At 38.7% G+C, this 22501-nt stretch overlaps 1 protein-coding gene across 1 annotated transcript in view; it reads right to left on the reverse strand.

Annotated features, from left to right (window-relative positions):
- The window catches only part of dnah3 (dynein axonemal heavy chain 3), a 61686-nt gene that overhangs the window by 19834 nt on the left and 19351 nt on the right, over nucleotides 1-22501 (reverse strand). Inside the window, exons 9-46 of the mRNA XM_079806841.1 lie at nucleotides 22122-22301; nucleotides 21485-21618; nucleotides 21284-21380; nucleotides 21009-21187; nucleotides 20444-20628; nucleotides 20129-20252; nucleotides 19883-20036; nucleotides 19128-19272; nucleotides 18805-19016; nucleotides 18426-18517; nucleotides 18199-18313; nucleotides 17627-17743; nucleotides 17156-17335; nucleotides 16643-16779; nucleotides 15939-16140; nucleotides 15682-15774; nucleotides 15495-15605; nucleotides 14978-15092; nucleotides 14189-14387; nucleotides 13307-13415; nucleotides 13081-13194; nucleotides 12798-12974; nucleotides 11224-11315; nucleotides 10896-11115; nucleotides 10692-10826; nucleotides 10289-10400; nucleotides 9859-10100; nucleotides 9670-9770; nucleotides 6545-6650; nucleotides 6329-6458; nucleotides 5981-6217; nucleotides 5603-5706; nucleotides 4367-4661; nucleotides 3763-3942; nucleotides 3556-3679; nucleotides 1453-1609; nucleotides 1220-1363; nucleotides 253-919 (exon numbers count right to left, since the gene is read on the reverse strand). Coding sequence (XP_079662967.1) covers nucleotides 253-919; nucleotides 1220-1363; nucleotides 1453-1609; nucleotides 3556-3679; nucleotides 3763-3942; nucleotides 4367-4661; nucleotides 5603-5706; nucleotides 5981-6217; nucleotides 6329-6458; nucleotides 6545-6650; nucleotides 9670-9770; nucleotides 9859-10100; nucleotides 10289-10400; nucleotides 10692-10826; nucleotides 10896-11115; nucleotides 11224-11315; nucleotides 12798-12974; nucleotides 13081-13194; nucleotides 13307-13415; nucleotides 14189-14387; nucleotides 14978-15092; nucleotides 15495-15605; nucleotides 15682-15774; nucleotides 15939-16140; nucleotides 16643-16779; nucleotides 17156-17335; nucleotides 17627-17743; nucleotides 18199-18313; nucleotides 18426-18517; nucleotides 18805-19016; nucleotides 19128-19272; nucleotides 19883-20036; nucleotides 20129-20252; nucleotides 20444-20628; nucleotides 21009-21187; nucleotides 21284-21380; nucleotides 21485-21618; nucleotides 22122-22301 — 6217 coding nt within the window. The remainder of the gene's footprint in view (nucleotides 1-252; nucleotides 920-1219; nucleotides 1364-1452; nucleotides 1610-3555; nucleotides 3680-3762; nucleotides 3943-4366; nucleotides 4662-5602; nucleotides 5707-5980; nucleotides 6218-6328; nucleotides 6459-6544; nucleotides 6651-9669; nucleotides 9771-9858; nucleotides 10101-10288; nucleotides 10401-10691; nucleotides 10827-10895; nucleotides 11116-11223; nucleotides 11316-12797; nucleotides 12975-13080; nucleotides 13195-13306; nucleotides 13416-14188; nucleotides 14388-14977; nucleotides 15093-15494; nucleotides 15606-15681; nucleotides 15775-15938; nucleotides 16141-16642; nucleotides 16780-17155; nucleotides 17336-17626; nucleotides 17744-18198; nucleotides 18314-18425; nucleotides 18518-18804; nucleotides 19017-19127; nucleotides 19273-19882; nucleotides 20037-20128; nucleotides 20253-20443; nucleotides 20629-21008; nucleotides 21188-21283; nucleotides 21381-21484; nucleotides 21619-22121; nucleotides 22302-22501) is intronic.

The raw sequence follows: 22501 nt of genomic DNA on the forward strand, positions 1-22501 counted from the left end.
ACTGCAAGATGCTATCCTATCAATATGGGCCAACATTTCTAAAGAATGCTTTCAGCACCTTGTTGAATCAATGCCATACAGAATTAAGGCAGTTCTGAAGGCGAAAGGGGGTCAAACACAGTATTAGTATGGTGTTCCTAATAATCCTTTAGGTGAGTGTACATACAGTACAAATATATATTATAATATATAATAATTATAATGATAATTGATTTATACATTATAATACATAAATAATATAATAAACAGTACCAAGAACGATATGAAGATTGGCTTTAACTCTGTCGATAAAGAAGTTGTACATGGAGAGTGGTGTGACGTCAATCTTCTTCCCTTCTATTTGGGCAATTCCCTGCATTTTTTCGATGATGTCTGCACGCTCATCCGCTGGGAAGATGTTTGGCACGTCTCCTGTGTTCAGCAGCATGTTGATGTCCTCAACGAAGGCTTCATCCTTGATCTGGTTGTCGCTAAAGAGAAAGGTTGTCTTCTTCCCCTCTATCCCTGCTTTAAGCATCAAGTGCTTCAGATTGTCACGCCAGTCTGACATGCTGTAGTTCTTGGTCAGTTCGATCTGAAACAGCTCGTAGTCATTGATGAAGGTGGCCAGTTTGGTGGTGCTCTGTCGCCCTGATCCGCCGATACCGACCAGCAGCAGGTGTCCATTGTCTTGTTTCAGCACACGGCAGATGCGCGAGATGTGTTCGATGGCGAACTGAAACATGACAAGGTTCATGGGTGCTTTGCTGATGTTGTTGAACTCCCTGAGGTAGAAATCCATCACCTCGGTTAATGTGCTCAGATCTGTGATCTCGTCATAGGGTTTACTGGCCGAGTCTGGTTTGGCGTAGTCACCAAAAAACAGGCTGCGAATGCTGTCATCGTCAACTTTACCAGACAGAGTGAGATGACAGAGAAGCTGAACAGGTGAAAAGAGACATGTCAATACATCTTTTTAAATGTGTAGTATAAAAGATACTAATAAACATCCATTTTATTTAAAATAATTGATCAGCTTTCCAAAATGCACATCTCAAAATTAAAAGAAACAATGCTTTGCATGAATTAAACTGTTTTATTATTATAAATTATAAAAAATACTGCGGTTTAAATTTAATTGTCTTTAAAATAATGTCACAATGTGATGAATAGATTTTGTGAGTTAAAAAAAAAATAATTTGATGTTGTGGGAGGCAAAATATGACTATGTATCTATTACCTTGTCAATGGTTTGTTTGAAATATGCTGATGTCCTCGCTTTAACAATATTAAAGAAATTCTCTCTATCGTCATTATCAACCAGTCGATCGTAAAACACACGATAGACCTCATGGATCCATAACCGGATCAGCTTATCTCCTTCCTGTTGAAAAAAGAAGCACAAAACTCTGCAATTCTGTAAACTCTTTAGTGCATTTACTTTGCCTTTACATAGAATGTGTGTGCATTTACCTGCATGTGCGTCGATGGACAGAGCATTACGCCCCTAATCACCCTTGCAAAATCTCGCAGGTTGAAAACATAGTGAGATTTAGACGGTGTTGGGAGGAAACTCTCGATTGCATCCTTGTACACTGCCATTGTAGCTTGAACCATGATTTTACCCAACCTACAACAAATACCCAGAAATATTTAATCTCTTTTACCAAACAGTGGTTACAAAAGCAATTTGGAAACACACACTTAAAAATGTTTGGCTTTTAAGTGTGCTTGTGCTATTTTTATGCTAAATATATTGGTTTGATATTTTTTATATATAATGCAATCACATTTTTAAGTTGGACTTAAAGGATTAGTTCACTTCAAAATGAAAAAGTTCCTGATAATCTACTCACCCCAGTGTCAGACGTTCATGTCTTTCTTTCTTCAGTCAAAAAGATTTTCCTCAAAAAGTTTTTTGAGGAAAACATTTCAGGATTTTTCTCCATATAATGTATTTCTATGGCAACCAAAATGTTGAAAGTCCAAATCAATGCAGTTTCAATGGGCTTGTCCCAGCAGAGGAATAGGGTCTTATCTAGCGAAACAATCGGTCATTTTCACCCCCCAAAAAAATGATTGACTGTCTTGTTCGTCTTGAAAGTGAAGTGAAGGTGGCCAAGTATGATGACCCATACTTGGAATTTGTGCTCTGCATTTAACCCATCCAAGTGCACACACAGTAGTGAACACACTGTGCCAGGGGGGGTGTGGTTTAGTGAGGTCTGTGACAGGAGAGAGAGGCCCTGTCCCAAATGGCACACTTCATGTGCACTTTCGGTCTTGTGGACTTACAATGGCCGCTGTGTGTGCGTGTCCGTCCACGAGACCGTAGGGTGTGCCATTTGTCATTTGTCTCAGAAGGGTGCTCGCGAACGCCCCCTTTGAGGTCGATATGCGCCCTCGATGCGCACTTCTGCCGAGCCCGCACTAGTGCGGGTTACGCAGCGGACTTCTTCCCGGCAGTCAAAGCGCCATTATGTCGTGAAAGTGCAGACTCAGAGGAAGACTGTGAGGGTTTAGGGTGCCATTTGGGACAGGGCCAAAGTTGGGAGACGAGCACAGCATAAGTGGGACAATTTCAAATGTTAACACCTTTGTCTTGTTCCAGTAATAGGCGTGGAGATTGCATAAAGCCACTGGGAGAAGGACATTCAGGAGAGAGAGACTAGCTGGAGACTTGGGACGCACGAGAGCCTTTGATTGAGAGCTCTGGAGAGCGTGAATACTGTTGTGTGAGAAGTTTAAGTTATTGTGAGCGCCGGTGGCGTATTTATTTGTTGTTGGAACAAAAACCTGAGAGAATAAAGTTTTCTCGAGTCTCCATTAAGCCGACCCTGTCTTCTTCCTTCCTTCACTATACTGAACCTCGTTACACACACACACCGTGAACACGCAGCCATATTGTTGCGGCGCCCGGGGAGCAGTTGGGGGTTCGGTGCCTTGCTCAAGGGTCTCACCTCAGTCGTGGTATTGAGGGTGGAGGAGAGCGCTGGTTATTCACTCCCCCCACTGACAATTCCTGCCGGACTTGAGACCTTCGGGTTTCAAGTCAAGACTCTCTAACCATTAGGCCACAACTACCCTGAATTGCGACATGCCAGGCATTACATAATCCCGTTGGAAAGGTCACGCTAGACGTAGGCGGAAATAGTCTTTGCATCATAGATACGTATACATATCTATACTTCGGGCGTTTGCTTTGTAAACAGTACGGTACTTCCGCCTACGTCTAGCATGACCTTTCCAATTTGATTATGTAATGCCTGGCGTGTCGCAGACCAGCACAAAATGAACAATTGTGGTTAAAAAGATATACATTAGAATTTTTTGGGAAAATGAACGATCGTTTCGCCCTTTGAAACTGCATTGATTTGGACTTTTTGGTTGCCATAGAAATACATTATATGGAGAAAAATCTTGAATTAATTTCTTTTCCACTGAAGAAAGAAAGACATGAAACTCTTGGATGGCATTGGGATGAGGACATAAATTATCAGGACATTTTCATTTTGAAGTGAACTAATCCTTTAAGTGTCTAAACACTTTTTCGAGGGCCACTTTACATCAACACACCTGTTGAAAGAGGCATCAAAACCATTGCTGAAGTGCCAGTCGGTGATGGATGTGAAGATGTTACTCAGAGTCTCATCATCAAATGTGTCGATCGATATAATGTTTAGGTGACGTGTAAATCGCCCTGTGAGGGAGGAAAGACACAAAACAGTGACAAAGAAGAAACTAGGACTAATATTGTTATAAGCATTGCGATCTGACATTTACCTGTAATGTCATTTCTTCCTCCACCAGGGGGCCCCATAGCAGACATATACAGCACATCCTCAATGTCCAATCTGGATGTGTCTTTTTTATCATACCAATGATGATGATCGATCCACTGCCGCAGCAATTCAATGGGCGGCTGAGCACCGTAAATCTCCTTTGCAGGCATGTTCAGATCATCTACAGGAGGTTTTACAACAGCAAAGGCAGTTTTAATCTCTGCTAGGTCACAAAATTAAAGGAAAGTAGCAGAATATTTACATAAACATTTTTTATAACTTATTGTCTATGAACATAATATGTGGCACACTGTAATTTAAATGACGTTTACACTAATACATATAGTTGTCATCATTTTTCTCATGTAATTGCATCCATACTTTTTTTCTATCTTTATGTATGTATTTATTTATTTATTTATTTATCTGTGCATTCATATCATTTTCTAGAGATCAATTAATGAAGCAGTTGTACATAAGCACAAACTAAAACCCCCATTTTGCAGGGAAACTTTTTAAGAACTTGTGAAACTATTACATTTACAGCATTAGTCACAAGGCCTTAGCTGTACACTATCAGTGTTTGTACCAGTTCTAGTTCTTACCAACATAGATAATGCATTTCTTCCCCATCGGTGGTCCAAACACGCCCTTGCGGCGGCGGTCCAGCTTGGACATGATGATGTCCTGGGTTTGGTTGGCAGAGGTGCGGGCAGAGAAGTTGATGCAGATGGGAGTGTAGCGCTCCTTTGGGAGCGACATCAGGAAGTTGTTGTTGATCACAGACTTGCCAGTTCCAGTGGGTCCCACAATCAGCACGGGCACTTCATGTGACAGGTACGTCCTGAGGAAGAAGAGCTGCCGTGACGTTTCTGCCGTCGGTATGATAAGATCAGACACCTGAGAGAGAGACAAGGACATCAAAGGACATACGAAGAGAGTAACTTCACACTGTGAATGTGTGTGATGTGTATTTTCCCTTTCGGTTCATTCACCACTTGTAGACAGTGACCTGGGCCATCACTAATGTCCTCTACAGGCTTACTTTAAGAATATATTTAGAATTAATGTTCAGACTCTCCAATAAGGTTTCATTTGTTAACATGAACTGACAAAGAACAACACTTCTACAGCATTTATTAATTCTAGCTAATGTTAATCTCAGCATTTACTAATACATTAAGATTAAAAGTTGTAACTATTAACATCAGTTAACGCACTGTGAACTAACATGAATATGACATTTTTTATTAATTACCATTATGTTAATAAATGCTGTAAATATATATTGCTCCTTGTTAGCTCGTGTTAGTTAATGCAGTAACTAATGTTTACAAACGAGACCTTATTTTAAGTGTTGCCTTGATATTTTAAATATAAGTGTATAAAAATGACATTTGAAAACTCACAAATTTAAATCTGATAAAACTGGTCCCTTTTTGTTTTTAACTCAAATTTTTAATAACAAATTTACAAAAGCAGTTATAATTGTGTATATTTGTTTTAGTGTTATTTAGTACTATTTTAATATTTTCCATTTTAGGTATTATTATTTATTTGTATATTTTTTATATATATTACTATTTTGGGCTAATTTTATTGTGTGTTTTTGTCCCTTTTATAAGTTAAATATGCCTATTATACATTTTGTTAACTTTTATTTCAGTTTGAGTTATTTCAAGTTAAATTAAATGAAAATGAGAAATGTTGCCTGTGCAACTAGCTGAAGTTTTTTCAGTTAATGTTTACTTTATTTCAAGTAACACATATTTTTATGGTTTTAGTTGGGGTCTTATAGTTTTACTAGTTAACTACAATAACCCTGATTCGCATGTACTAACTTTTGCGCTGGCCGGTATGACTCTGTCCTCTTTAGTGATGGATTCTGTCCAGTTGTTCCACTGACCAGGGCCCTGCTTATGGAAATAATAATCATAGACGGTGCCTGTGTGGAGAACAGAACAAACAGACGATTCATATATAAGTTACTGTATATGGCTCTTGATTGGAGTCAACTGATTAATAATGTTATTCGCATCAATCTCAGCTCTCTTTTTGACTTGTGGTTTTATACATGAAAACATCTTCTCTTCGAATCTAAGAAGCTTAAGAATCTGCAGGGATTATGAGAAAATATTTATATCACAATCGCAATTGTGTTATATTTCTGGGGTTTCCATGACTGTGTAATAAATAGTCAACCAAAATATTATGTAGACCTCTCTCAGGGAAAACATTGTTTTTGGTGAGTTTCACACTCTGGGGTCGCGGGTGATCGGTCATTGTGCCCATGACAAGGTTTCGGTAGAAGGTGTCAAACTTCTTCCTGCTGTTGCCGTTGATGGTTCCTCCCAGACTCCACACCACAGCGAAGAGGAACAGAGCCTGCAGCCACAGCGTCACCCGCTGACTCGTCATAGAGTCTGCTCCTTCCTGTCCCGACTGAACAATCTCATCTGCACACATGAACATACTCCTCAGATCAAATGTGACATGAACAAACAGATCGAAAGAGCTTTCTATTATTGAAACATATGTATAATGTACATGTTTTTGTGTGCATGTACCCAGTAGGCAGGTATACAGGCGCATCAGGCTATAGGCCAGGTGAATGGGAGACGTCTGGACTAAGAATCCACACTCGTGGTAAATAAAGTCCAAACAAGGCTGAACCAGCCAGTTAAAGAGATCAGTAATCTATAACAAAACACACAGGTCATCAAATGGTAATCAGAAATGTTTAAAAGCACACATTCTAACATGTGCAAGAGTGTTTTTCTCACCAGTGTTCTGTGTTCATCTGCCAGGCTCTCAGGTAACGTGTTCATGTAGGAGTCTCTCAGAGGCGTCCAGCCCAACTGATGCGGCTCCATGTAGATCATTCCACACCTAAACACAACACATACACTCTCTATAGACGCCATCCAACATGTCGAAGAAAAACAACTTGGGTGTAAAAGTACATTTTATGCACCCATATGATAATAAAGCCTGATACAAGTTTACATACTCACAAAATTTTGTAATCAAGAGAATCTGAATTAGAAATGTATTATTTAGAACAAGTAATTAAAAATACTGAAACAAAAATGAGAAAAGAAAAAACAAGAGGTTGTGCTTAACCTCTTTAATGAGGAAATGAACCACTCTATATGAGAATATAATCAATGTTATTATATAAAATTATGCAATTATATTCTATAATTATTATAATTGTTGTAATTATAAATTTTTTAAAGTGTACAGTTTATGAGTTTTATTGCGAAATACTCAGACACACAACACCATTCAAATGTTTGGGGTTAGCATGATTTTTAAATGTTTTTGAAAAAGTATCTTCTGCTCCCAAGGCTGCTGCATTTATTTGATCATTTGATTATTTGATTACTTTCTACAAGATAATAAAAACTGCAATATTGTGAAATATCATTTACAATATTTTTTTATATAATGTATACTAATGTAATTTATTCCTGTGATGCAAAGCTGAAAGGCATCATTACTCAAATCTTCAGTGTCACATGATCCTTCAGAAATCATTCTAATATGCTGATTTGCGGCTCAAAATGTTGAAAACAGTTGTGCTGCTTCATATTTTTGTGGAAACTGATTTTTTTCCTCTTTGATGAAGTTCAAAAGAACAGCATTTATCTGAAATAGAAATGTTCTGTAACATCATAAATCACTTTCGATCAACTTAATGCGTCCTTGCTGAATAAAAGTATTAATTTATTTTAAATAAAATCATACTGACTACAAACTACAGTAATGTACAGAAATACCATGAGAGCGTTGTAGTTCTTCACTGGAAATTTGGCTATTAACTCTTTCCCCGCCAAAAAAACAGAATTTTCCGTTATATGTGAGAAAACGCTAGCCAGGCTCCGCCCTCCTACGTACTTCTGCTCAATTTCCATTTTCCTTCAGTACTCCGTCTGGACTGCGGTATATTCTTAGGTTTTCTCCAAACAAATTTTTACCGGTCCACTCAGCGAACAGAGGGAGTGGCTGAGAACGATGGCGTTGATGTTGTGCGCTAGTTTGAGTTGCAGTTCCGTAATGGCGGCGGAGAAAGATGCGAGCGAAGCCATTCATTCCGTTGTGGCACTGCTGCCGAATATCCAGAAGTTAAAGCCGGAGCAAGAACAAACTTTGCTGAGTTCTGTTGGTGGTCATGATGTTGTGGCCCTCCTCCCCATGGGGCTCGGGAAACGTTTGATTTTCCAGCTCGCTCCGTTAGTGGTGAAGGAGTTGCTGAAGCCCTATTCGGACGGTAATTGTTTCTCGTGCGGTCGGAAGGTATTGTCATCATTTACAGTGGTGATTTTATTGCTGTCCGTCTCCCACCACCCACGTAAAAATCCCTGGCCGAATTACCGACTGTTTTAGACAAACACCAAGGTCCTGTGGTCATTTATTTGCTGTACAAATCCACATCTCTGAGTTTTCAAGAATATATCACTTCAAAATTCATTGTTTATATCCTTTTTGAGCCCTGCAGAGCACCGTGCGGTTGCGCTTCGCTGTAATTTGGATGCATTTCTAGACTTGTATTTCTTTAAAAGCTGGCAAGTATTTACAAGAGCAATATATTTCATCACCGCTCAAAAAATAAAAAGAAGAAAAGCATGTAAACATTTGAATTGGGCCGTTATTTATGGCAGCATTTATTCTTATCATACCAAGCATATGCCATTTTATTTACAGCATACAATCATGTTACGGGCCACGTGACCAGCACGTTTCCGATCACTAAAGTCTCCCCTCCACCGTGAATAAATCACAATCCGAATGCACGGGTTTTAGGTTTTATCACTGAGGTGGCGTGCACAATCTGCACAGTTATTTTTACGGACTTCCATGTGAGAAACAGAGGCGAACGGCGCATGACATACATCACGACCAAATGTTAGCAACTGGTTATGGCAGATCCAGAGTGGCTCTGGGCAGATCCAATAGTTTTAAACTTCAACAGAGTACCCGCCTTCAAGGAAGTAAACGCTTGTCAATGGTGAGTGGCCAGACTCTCTGTACAAATGAAATGTACAAGAGTCTGGTAAGACCAGCCTAAGAAAACGCTTCCCTGCCAAACACAGATTTTTCCGGGTTTCCATGTTTTCAATGTTATATGCTAGAGCAGGGGTAGGGAACGTTGATCCTGGAGAGCCACTGCCCTGCAGAGTTTAGCTCCAACCCTGAAACAAACCCTCACCTGCCTGTAACTTTAGTAATCCTGAAGACCTTGATTAGCTTCAGGTGTGTTTGATTAGGGTTGGATCTAAACTCTGCAGGACAGTGGCTCTCCAGGATCAACGTTCCCTACCCCTGTGCTAGAGGGTGCTATTACGCATCTTCTGAATGAGTACAGGATCTTCTGATCAAAACACAGGCGAAGAAGACGCAAAAACACAAGCAATCTTATGTAAGCAGATGCATATGTAAAATAAAATAACGTGATAATCAAAACTGCCTAATGTTACTAAATGAAATGTCGACCCAGGACGAGCTTTAGGACTGAGCAAGCATTAGGGGTGTTGATGGACTCCATCTACTCCATCTGTGTTTGATCATCGCTCTGAATCTGATCTGGATGTAGTCCAAAACATGATTTTTTGTAGTCCAAAACATGAAAAAAGGAATGCATGAAGCTAGAATAAATAAATAAAATGTACTGTATATATTGCATGCTCAGATATTCATACAACAAAATATTCTATGGGCATTACATTTTTGTGAAAATGATCAAAAACTTTTAAAAAAAGTTTAAATCATTTTTCTGTTTCATATATTTAATATAAAAATGTAATATATGATTTATCACGAAAAAGATTGGGAAGAAGAATGGGCTATATGTGAGTACTCTATGCTTAGTGTAACAGTGTGGAGCAGGTGAGTGTTTGTTGTTTACCTGCTCACAGTAGCCGGTGACGCCTGCTCCAGATCCGCAGGCTCAAAGATCAGACTCATTTTAGAACTCATCTGAATGATCTCACCACTCATCAGACACAACTGTTCAACAGCAAAACAAATCAGACACGAGCACTGGACGTGAAGCCCTTCAGACGTGTTTCCTGCAACATTAAAATGTAAAATGTACCTTCTTGTTATCATCCAAAACGGTGTTCATGTTCTCAATCCAGACCGCATCAATGGGCCCGTCGAATATGATCCACTGACGGTCGTCTGTGGTGCACTGGGCCTGTTGTCTGAATGAGGTGGCTAAAACACCATCTGACCACTCGTGACTCACTGGATCAAAACAGCCATACAGCTGCCCCATAGTGATCGCCTTCGGATTAATGATGCGGAAATCTACCGCAAACTCTTCCATCAGCCCTTCTATATAACACAACATGATCACATGCTTGGTTATGATTCCATGTAATTTCAACAAATAGTTCTTGATATATTTTTATACACAGATGTAAATGTATATTCAGTTACACTACCATTCAATAATACAATAATAATACAAACACACACACACACAAGATTGATTAAAAAAAAACATATTATGGACTGATTACCCTTATAAAGGTCTCCCAAAGCTCCAGCCAGAACTTTATAAGCTGAAGTTTTTCCACCCATTGGCTCGCCAACAATCATGAAGCCGTGCCTGACCAGCATCATCTCATACACCTGCACACACAATAAAACTGTTCAATTGTTTGCTTTTTTATTGAACAGACCATTTTAGCTAATGGGAGTCTGTCCCATTAATATAGAATTAGCTTATTTTTTTGCAACAACTTCTAACAGGATCACCCAATCAGATTTTAGAGTTAAAACTGCATTTAAAATAAATTTTTAGCTGGATTAGTGCTCATATATAAACTACTTTCTAAATGTTTGAATCCTAAGGCAGAATTTGTGTGGGAAAAAAGGAATGAGTATAAAGATTTGACAGATAAATGTGTCATGATTTTGTACTTGTATAATTTTGCTGATGAACCACGGTACAGGCTGCAGTTTCATCTTGGCGATGTTGTCGTCCAAAGCTTTTAACAGTAACTCATAATCTGGTTTGGGCAGCACCACTCCAGGAAACAGATCAGTGATGATTCCCTAAAACACACCATCATTAACCACATGCAAACTCATTACAAAGTGAATATGTAATTTACATTCACACACCTGAAACAGTGGTAAATCCTGCGCGAGGAACTTGGCCATGTTGACATCCATGAGAGCTCTGAGCAGCAAAACGCTCTCGTTCTCCTCTGGGTATTTAAGTTTCAGGTTTCCCGCTGCAGTCAGGACTGATTTCACCGCTCGCATCCCGTAATCGTAGTGCGGTTGAGACGAGAGCTGCTCCGAGCACAAGCGATACGTCGCCACGATCTTCTGAGCCAGGCTGGAAAACACAAAACCAGGAAGTGAAACAACTGGAACTTTAAATAATAGTCCCCACCAAACTAAAAAAAACAGTTTAGTTTTATTGTCTGGTTGGACCTGATTTTACCTCCGGGAAGCTGTGAATCCCATTGAATAAAGTGATATCTCTCCAATCAGTCCATAATCCGGAACCATCATTGCAACTGTGCGGAACAAAGCCTACAAATATAGACACAAAACATGTAGAAAATATAATGACTTGGCCCATTTTTAATTTAAATTAATTTAACGCTGTAAAGCCTAACATATGAAATAATATTCAGAAAAAACGAATGGAATAAATGCACCCATTTATTAAACTTCTGCTGCGTCCCAATTCACATACTATCCATCCTAAATAGTATTCGAAAATAGAAGGTCCCAAATCGTAGTATGTTGAAAAGTGTATTCCAAAGATACCCGGATGCTCTACTATTTCCGAAGTCTACTATATCGCCGTGCACTTTAATGGCTGATATTGCCCACAACCCATTGCGAGTTGGACGAGGATTCGATTAGAACTACAACAGCGGATAAAAAGTGTTAAAAAACTACAAACATGACGGATGTGCGAGTCCAACGATTAAGTAGAGAGGTTTAGATAAAGGGTTTTGAGTGATCAACTATCAGTATTTAGCCTAACGAAAATATATTTATTCAATGTTATCCACATCACCTGCAGCAGCGTTGAGAACTTTTGTAATGATACGTTTAGACATTAACTTTTAAGTGCATCATTATATTTAAACTGCAAACACATTAGAGGAGTCTCTGCATTAAAGACTCACGAATGGCAGATCAACGTGCTACTACATTTCTCTCCGATACGGTAGGACATTAAACTGAATGTGGAGGATTTTAACTGCGACGATGATTGACAGGGCACTTTAAACGGTGACAGGATGCACATAACTAAGCAACAGAGTCTGTTAAAGATGACGAAGTAGTATGTCCCAAAGTTTGCATACTCTTTTGCTACACACTCAAAAGTATGTACTTTTTCTTCACAAAAAGAGTACATACTTTTAGGTGGTAGTATAAGTAGGCAAATTGGGAGGCAGCACTTAATTGCATATTTTATACATCAGGCTTTTATGGCTCATATAGTATGATATAGTGAGAATATGGGGAAAAACTGAGCAAAAATATGCAATTTTGTGCAGTTGATGATATTTATATTGCCAAAAATACGATGACAGAGTGACGACTTATAAGTCGTCTGCTATACTGTTATAAAATTGTATTGATTTATATTGCGAGCGATGTTTTAAGATGATATAATATTATATTTTAATGCTACAAGTATAATGCAATGCAACAGAATGATAATTGAGAGATGAACAAATAAATGCTCCTCAAAAATGTGGATAATTCATATAAAAGTGAGGTGGATAATTAAGTTGCTTGAGTCCAGTAAGTGTTCACCTTGAAATATTACCATATATAAAAGTTATTCTTACATTTACACTTACACTTATGATAAAACGCCTTTTACTTGCAAAAGTACAGGTTTATCTCAAAATGTTACAAATAGAGCCAAACTACAAGAAAGTTACAAGATGGAAACGTGATAATTCTGATAATTAAGTATTTGGTGTATTAATTAAGTATTTCTCTGTAAATAATTATGAGTGTGTATTCAGCGTGTTTGTTTTTAGTTACTTTCAGGTTATCGGGTAGTTCTGCTCTGCCTGCGTATCCTGGGTTCATGGTGATAAACACACAGCAGGTTGGGTTGAGAGAGAGCTCGGTTCCTTCAAACATAAATGTCTTCATGTTTCGCATTACGGCCTGCTGAATACTCAAAATCTGCTGAGCGACCACAGACAACACCTCCACCTGAAAGAGAGCGACAAACACAGAGAGACATGTTGATTTATTCAGCAGTCACATCACTACTCTTTCTGATAATCTGTGGTGAAGCGTTTTATTTTGCAGTACTGACCTCTATTCGGTTGAACTCGTCAAAACATGCCCATGCTCCAGACTGTGCGAGACCCTTGAAAAATTTACTCATCGCTTTGTAGTCCAGACCATCAGAACAGTTGAACACCACACACTGAACACACATGTTTGTCACTTACATACAATAACAGTATAAAATACTGATTAATCAGAGCTTAAACTGAAATAGTAGCTTTAAATATATGTTGTAAAATCATTGTGAGCACCTGTTTGGCGAGCGCTTTAGCCAGATCTTTAGTCGTCTCTGTTTTTCCCGTTCCCGCAGGACCCTCTGGAGCTCCGCCCAGATTCAGCTTCAAAGCGCCCATCAGAGTCCTGAGGACCAATTAGCATTCAGCATAACAGACGTGACATAACTCATAACATAAAACTATGCCTGGATCACTATAGAGCTCAACACTAGAAATAAAATGAAATATTATCATAATTTGCATTAGTTAGGGGTGTAACGGTACACACATTCATACAGATTTTCGGTATGTTTCGCCCCAAACGAATGCAGTGTTGTTTTAACCACTGCATGTGCAAAATGTAATTTAACACCCTGTTTCCCCCTTGGATGGGAAAATATTCTTGATATGTTGATATATTTTAATGTTATGAACGCATCTGAAAAATAATACTGCAGGAAAAGTGCACGAACCAAGTTGTCCTAAACATGAGATGTGCTTTATTTTACGCACTTCAAACTTGTGTCTTACAGTATAGTTATCTGTAAAATGTTTGAAATTTACATTTTAGTTAAAATCTCATCCCAACAACTAGCGAGTCTGTTAAACTTCACAGATTTTCCTAAAGGGACAGACAGCGCGCATTAGAGTGGGAGCACAATAACTAAGTAACTAAAAATACATATTTCGCCCGAACGTTTTGCCTCCAAAAGTGGAAGCGCTTTAAATATCTTCCCCCAATTACAACAGCACCTTAAACTGTAGTACGAAGTGTGTTTTGCAGTAGGTTGCAGCAATATTGACAAGAATTTTTAGTTTAAAGACCATAGTTTGTTCAGAAAAGCACTGAACTGTGACTGAACTGGTTATTTCTACACTGTTACACCTCAGTGTTAGTGTGTGTTCATGTGAGTGCACCTGTAGCAGCGATCGGTTAGTGGTGTTATGACCAGGCGCGGTGAGTTGCCGAGATATTCGTATCCATATCTGATCTCAGTGGTGATCATCCTCAACATGACCTCTCCGTCCTCCCAGAAATACCGCAGCTGGGAAATCCACTGGAAATCATTCAGAGATGAAACGCCATCCTGAGCCAGCTTGCACACAACATCACGTGCTGCATGGGACAAAGAGGCAAAGGTCATTTACTATATAGATATTAGAGAATACATGCCTATGGACTATAGATGGGGCAATCTGATGCATACTGCAAACAAATACATTACCGCTGTAAAGTTTGGAATAATAAAAAAAAAAAAAACTATTTGAATATGTTTTCATTTATTCCTGTGATCAAAGCTGACTTTTCAGCATCATTACTCCAGTCTTCAGTGTCACATGATCCTTCAGAAATCATTCTAATATGATGATTTGCTGCTCAAGAAACATTTATGATTCTTATCAATGTTGAAAACGGTTTTTGCTGCTTTATATTTTTGTGGAAGCCGTGATAAAGTTTGGAGCAAGTATGATTAAAAATAATATTAGTATTCTTTTATTCAGGAAGTATGTTTTGTGTTTATTTATAATTAAAGTGTGTTGAACGTTCGCCGGTCCCCACCTCCTTCTTCCCATAACAACATACATCGTTACATATGCATTAAAAAGTGCCAAAAGTGACAGGAAAGACATTTATAATGTTTCAAAATAATTATATTTCAAATAAGTGCTGTTCATTGAACTGGCCATGATGAAAATGACACTTACCGTGAACATCAATGACAATAAGAGCTCCCAGAGTCATCCGGGCCCCACCTGGCAACTTCCCTCTTACCAGCTCGACTATATCAGCGATCTGAGCATTACTCTGCTCAACGTAAGCCTGAAACACATGTAAACACATGCATAACAGAAATACTAGGGGGGGGGGGGGGGGGGGGGACGACGACATTGTCCTTGTGGGGACATTTTTTGGTCCCCATGAGGAAAACATCTTATAAATCAGACTAAGTGATGTTTTTTGAAAATGTAAAACTGCAGAATGTCTCCTGTCATGGGTAGGTTTAGGGGCAGGGGCAGTGTAGGGGGATAGAAAATATGGTATGTACGGTATTAAAACCATTACGCCTATGGAAAGTCCCCATAAAACATGAAAACCCAACATTAGTGTGTGTGTGTGTGTGTGTGTGTGTGTGTGTGTGTGTGTGTGTGTGTGTGTGTGTGTGTGTGTGTGTGTGTGTGTGTGTGTGTGTGTGTGTGTGTGTGTGTGTGTGTGCGTGCTCACAGGAAGTGTGTTGTTCTGTATAGCACCAGATACTTCGCCTGTCCAGAAAATACAGGACGCACAGATCACAACCTGACCGGGCCATTGCAGCACCCACTTCTTCCTGGGCATCTGAAACACGCATAATCAAACACACATGATGCACTGATCATATTCTACATGTTTATAAGTCTTTGTGTGTTTATACCTCAGAGTACTGCTCCATTCCTTGCTTTATGACGTCTCTGATGCTCATCAGCATTGTGTTTTCAACCTGCAGAAGCCACTTCTCGACCATTCCCTAAAATAGACAGGAAACATATCACACACTTGCACAAGCGAGGGAATCTCATGAAACTTTTTTCATGAAAATTTACTCAAAAAATAAATCCATTTTATTTTGCATAAAGAAAATAAATGTTTTGGTTTCTTGAGATTCACCCCTTTTTATCTCTCTGCATGTACCTTGGCTTTAGCTGGGTAGATGGTCTCTATAAAGGGGACGATCTCTTTCTCTGAGCTGATCATTCCCGTGATCTCGAGGTCAGGGGTGAATTCTAGTTTAGCGATGCCCTCAAAACACTTCTTAAGATGAGGCTGAACTCGCAGCGGATCCTTCGTCTCAGACAAGATCTCCAGCATCTCATCATTAGATAGGAAGAAAAACCTATACAGTGTGAAATAAAGAGAGAGGTGACTTATTATAGTGACTCTGAACATTACACTGAGATATCTGAGGGTGTTTTAAAGGGATAGTTCACCCTGAAATGAAAATAATAAGGTTTTTCAAGAAAGAAACCGTATCATTCAGTAAAAATACTGAGCTCGGCCGTTACTCTGTGTGCGTTCCTGTGAGTATGTGCGAGCCATCAGCAAAACCTTATAATATGCCTCCTGAACACAGATAAAGCGCACGTCTCACTGTATCATTGCGTGATACTTTTGTATCCTTTTTGTAAAGTTTTAGCCTGGTCGCCATTCACTGCCATTATATGGAGGAGCGCGTGCAGGACGTTTTTCAAAATTTCTCCTCTTGAGGTCCAAAAAAGATAGAAGGACATAGGGCATTGGAATAACAGCAGGGTGAGTAAAAGATGGCTTTATTTTCATTTCAGGGTGAACTATCCCTTTAACATCTTTAAGAGGTAGATCTGCAAGCTTAATCTTACCGAGGGAAGAAGAGTCTCTTTGTTTCTAAGTATGAGTTCAGACCGTGCTGGATTTCCTCCAGGAAAGTATTGGACTCCTGAAGGCGACCCAACATGTTGGGCTGCTCTGTGGCCACCAGTACATGCGTGTCCTTTAACTGTTAAAAAAAACATACACAGATGGCATGCTCAATAATGTAGACTTCCGTTTTAAAAGTTTGGATTAATTATGATTTCAATATATTAAAAAATGTTAAGTACACCGGTGATGTCAAAGTTGAATTTTGAGCATCACTACTCCATTTTCAGTGTCACGTGATCCTTCAGAAATCATTCTAATATGCTGATCTGCTGCTCAATTATTATTTCATTAACCCTTGAGAGGTTTTGGAATGACATTATTTACAATGGATTTGAATATGCACATCTTTGTGTACTCTTTACTTGCTATTATTAAACCTGATAATTGTCAGATATAGGTGCTGATCATTAGCTGTATGTACTGTACAGTTCATTTAAAAAAATCACACACACCGCTTCAGCAACAATGTTTTTCCAGTAACCGTCTACAATGGCAAACTTGCGTCCGTTCTCTGGCATCTGGGCAATGATGTCCTCTGAGCTGAAGATGGGCTCTAGATACATCCATATGCTTTGACACTGCAACATCGCATCCAATATATCCTGCATGCGCTGCAACTTCTCCTCCCACGACTAATGAGACAGAGACAGAACTATTTAAAGGATCGAAGGTCATATTATTATTTTACAGGGTCATATTATTTACATCATTTAAATCATATTATTTACAGAGGCATACTGGTGCATGCACAACTCAAGACATTGTTTTATTGAATGTAAACTGCACAAGCTGTCATAGGCACTGTCGTTTTTCATTCCACAAAACGCTTTACTCATAAGACAGGTACAGTAAATGGTCATGGAAACTGGTTTTGTGGCAAGAAATGCTTCTGCAAATGCTATGCAGGTGAACAATTTGTGAACCTTTGCTTCAGTCTCGATGGGTTTGATGAATGGAGACCCTCTCATAGTCTGCGTCTTGATGATGTGATCATCCAACAGCATCTGAATATCATCTACCGCTGATAAAACACTTGTGCCCTTCACAGACAAATACACACGCACAGAAAAACAGAATGACAGAATAAAGATGTTAAAATAAACAGTAGTTTAATATAAAAGCACTTTTTTTTTTTGAAATAATAACAATTTTAGTTTATCAGTAGTGAATTAACCGAAATTGAAATTAAAGTTTTAATTGAGCCAAAACCCAAAAATAAAGTATATTTTATTTATAAAAATATGTTTTAATCAAATTTATTCAGTAATCAACACTGAAATAAAAACTGTTGTATACAATCTTTTAATGATATAACTATGTTTTTACTCCAATTCCCAGCTGTAATAAAAAAAAAAATTGTGGCAGATTCATTCAAACATACATTAAATAATCATTTTATTATTAAGCAATAGGTTAAGTAATATATAGCATTTATTTAACAAAATGCCACTTTCATCATTGCACATTCAAGTGTATCATATGAAGTTTGTTTTACCGTGTCCTTATACGGGGAAAACCCAAAGCGGAGCTCGGCCCACTCCCGTTTCATTTTCTCCAGGGACTTTTCCAGAGAGAATTCCTTACTGGCGGAAGCGCCGATTTCCTCCAGCCTGCAGACAGACAGAGAGACATGATTCATAAAAGAGAGACTCTGACAAATTCAGATTGCATCAAGCAACATGGCTTCACACCAAAGATAATATTCAAATGTCAAAGCCTTACTTGTCCGAATATTTGGACAATCCGAGCTCCACCATCTTGATGAGTGGGGTGTCCTCGTCTGGTTTAACATCAAATCCCACTGTATTACTAATCTGATATCAGCCCAAAAAAAAAAAGACAAATAATTCACATCCATCAAACAGTGAGGAAATGTCAATAATAGCTACTAAAGCTATTTATTGTCATAAAGCAGAATTTTCCTAAATACTGCCCTTTTAAAAAAACAATACGTAAATTAAAGTATCATTTTTTGAACCAGTTAATTTGCATTAACTGTTCAAAGGAATCAAATGATTCCTTGTCAAATATGACTGTCCCTTTGAACATCTGTGAGTGAGTTTCACTAATAAATAAAGCATTCTGTATATTACTGTCATACCATCTCCCAGTGTCTGTCCTTCAGACCGGGATTGCAGATAGTTGTCAGAATAGGCAGGTGTTGTTTGAATTTGTCAATCTTTTTCTTGAAGTTCTCCGTGACACGTCCGGGAGCCGTCCGCTCTGAGAACGTCTTTGCAAGTTTATACATGGTGCGCCACATGTTTCCTAACTCCTCTGACACTGTTTCTGCATTCATGTTTCGGAATGGACCTTGAGAGCAAATACACAAGACATATGAAACACACATCTTCCTTTATTATAGAAATGTTTGTCCAGTCAGATGCAATAATTCCAACAGAAAATAGGACAGCATGGTTTTACCATTCATCCACACATCAGATTTGGTCAGAAAATCAAGACTCGTGATCCACAGCTGGTCGTACGGCTGTTTCTTGGCCATTATTGTTTGTAAGACGGGAAACTGACTCTGTTCTTTGTCCAGCAAACTCTCTTCTTTATTAATACCCTGAAATAAGCACACATTTTTTCATTTATCAAAAAAAGACATAAATAGTAAAACTTTTTGCGGATTTATTCATAATCAGCCTTTCTCTCTTCCATTTTAATTTTTTTTATGTGACCCTGGACCACAAAACCATAAGTCATAAGGGTACATTTTCTGAAATTGAGATTTACACATCACCTGAAAGCTGAATAAATAAGCTTTACATTGATGTGTGGTTTGTTAGGATAGCACAATATTTGAAAATCTGGAATCTGAGGGAGTAAAAAAATCTAAATATTGAGAAAATCGCCTTTAAAGTTGTCTAAATGAAGTCCTTAGCAATGCATATTACTACTAATAATAGATTTTTGATATATTTATAGTAGGAAATTTACAGAATATCTTCATGAAACATGATCTTTACTTATTATCCTAATGATTTTTGGCATAAAAGAAAAATCTATAATTTTGACCCATACAATGTATTGTTGCCTATTGCCACAAACCTACCTGTGCGACTGGTTTTGTGGTCCAGGGTCATATATGTTTTATCTTCATTGCATTCGACCCAGGTAGGCAGCTCATAAGTTCATTAGGTTTTGGAAAAGAGTTATAATATTTAAACACAAACCTCTATCTCTTTGACAGTGTTTTCCAGGCTGACGCTGATAGTATTGAGTTTCTTCACATTGTGCTTAATCTCCTCCAAAGTCATCTTCTCTTTCATCTTAAAGATGTCCAACTCTTTGTCCAGACCCTTCAGCGTCTCCTCTAACTTCACTATCCTGATGATGAAACATATGATAGCCGTCAGGTTTGTTTCAGCTGTGTAGGATGTGTTTGATGTGTGTGTGTGTGTGTGTCGGTGTTTAAGCACCTTTTGATCAGATTAATCTCAGCCTGATCTTTCTGATTGTTCAGTTTATCCTTACTGAATTCAATCGATGACAGAATCTGCTCAGGCCAGTGGATCAAGGTGCAGAACAACTTCATATCCTCCGCTGCAAAGAGAGAACGTCTCAAGGAGTTTTAAAGAAAAAGTGTTCCCACAAGATCCAAATGCAGAAGGCAAACACACACTGAGAGATTGTGAGTGAAAAGCTGGGTGAAATATTAGTAAACCTGTAATTGAGAAGGGTGGTGTTGCCATAGATAAAGTATTTGCATGCACACATTATGAAATAAAGTTTACCTGGTAGGGTGGCGTAGTCGAGCAGGAAGTCAAGTCTCTTGACAGCTTCCTCAATCTCATGGCGGAGTTTGTGTACGGTAACTTCACTTGTGTGTTTCAGGTACTGGTTTAACTCCACCAGCTCCTCTGTGTTACTCAGCTTGCTTGTGATTCTGTCCGTAATCTCATCGTAACGCCGGCACATACTATTATAGAATAATAAATGCTATATACTATAAACGGTATATACTATAATATAATATCTCATACATGGCAAAATTGCTAATGAAACTGTTATCCACTAAAAATCAGATTATTTTCAAGGCAACAGGAAGTTTATTAAGAAAAATAATGAAAGCTGTGCAAATTTAAATGGAGGCCAAGTCACAGGTTAAAACATTGTTTTTTCAGGCACTGGTCAATTTTGAGATAATCTTCCATAACTCGTCTTTATTCAGACCAGTGGAAAGAAAACATCCAAAATGATCCTCTGTAAAAAACCATTAACCCTAATATGCCAACAAACGTAAGAAGAATTTTGAAGCTGGCTTTATTGTGAAGAACATTTCGGACTGTTTCCACCCACCTCTTGTTGAGTTCTCGGTTCTCCTCCATCACAAACGTGGTAAGAAGATCTATGAGATGCTCTCCCTTGTCACACAGATCTTGGTTCAGGTTCACCACATCCAGACAGAACAGGGACAGCGGGACTGTCACATGCAGTGATGTGATCTCCTTCCTCACGTTCTGCACACCTGTGATTTTCTACAGGTCACAAAGTAGAAACGTCTTGCTTTACAAGGAAGCATTTCACCCCTGTGTTGTCTGTAAGACTGCAAATGCACACACTAGAACAGCTACCTTAGTAAAGCCCTGCAGTGAGTGTTTGGTTTTAAGGAAGTCCAGTATGTCTTGACGGTCCAGTGAATCAGTGTACTTCTTATACACATCCAGATACCTACAAAACACACCACAGATTCCCCCACAGACAAACTACAGTGTAATTCAATCTTAATTTGAAGCTTTTCTACTGGAAAACATGCTCTCCGAAAGGTAGCGGACCTCTGGGGTCCAACGGTGTTCCTCTGAAAGATCTCTCTCGCTCTGTTCATGATGTCTGTCACCAGCGTCTCGTTGGGTCTCACTGGGTGCAGCATTAAAGTTTCTCCAACCTCTGGGAAAAGCACACACTCCACCTGTAAGAAAGGAGCACTCATTTGGATTTTTGGTTTAAAAATGAATTTTAATTATGTACTAGGGTTCATTTTTTTCATCCTTACACTGTGCCTACACTCATAAACTCCTTTCCAAAAAAGAAAGAAAGGCACAAAGCATTCAATTATACCAGCAACACCAGGGTGAGTAAATTATGACTTAATTTTTATTTTAATGGAAGCAATCTAGTTGTTGTTGTTTCTGCTAGATGTTCTTTACACTTGAATCTCAGGTGTGCAATGTTCATTGTTTGTGTAAAATGATGAGAAAGTGATTGTGTGCATATTCTAGGACTGAAAATAAAGACTGGGAGCCTCTCAATCTGAACTTTGCAGATATAATATGAGCAATGCAAATGAAAGTCATACCAATCCTCTCTCCTAAAGAAAACATCTTAAAAAAAATTACACTATGGTATAACAACTATGACAATAGAAATCATCAGGGAGTCCTCTTTGGTAAATAAAAGCATATGTGTGTTTACCCGTGGTATGTTGTGGGCGCTGTTGATGATCTGTGTGAACGCTTGTTGTATGAGCTCCCAGCAGCTCTGCAGTGAAGGTTCGAAAGCAATTCTGGGCTCCTCTAGTCTTAACTTCACCAGTAACACTGGGCGCTGTGTGTACTGCAGCTCACTGAAACACTCCCCAAAATCATTACCATCCTGCCAGAAAAACACATACATACATTACACACACACATAAACGCATGCACAGTATTGACTGCAAAATCTGTTTGGAAGAACCATGTTCAAATCAGTTATAAAATGTGTAACTACACTAGTGATCTCACATCAGTTGAATTCTATAAATACTACTGTTTAAAAGTTTTTCGGTTCAAAAGTTTTGATACTATTATTGGTAC

The sequence above is a fragment of the Gobio gobio genome (assembly GCF_949357685.1).
Source record: "Gobio gobio genome assembly, chromosome: 23".
Classification (NCBI taxonomy): domain Eukaryota; kingdom Metazoa; phylum Chordata; class Actinopteri; order Cypriniformes; family Gobionidae; genus Gobio; species Gobio gobio.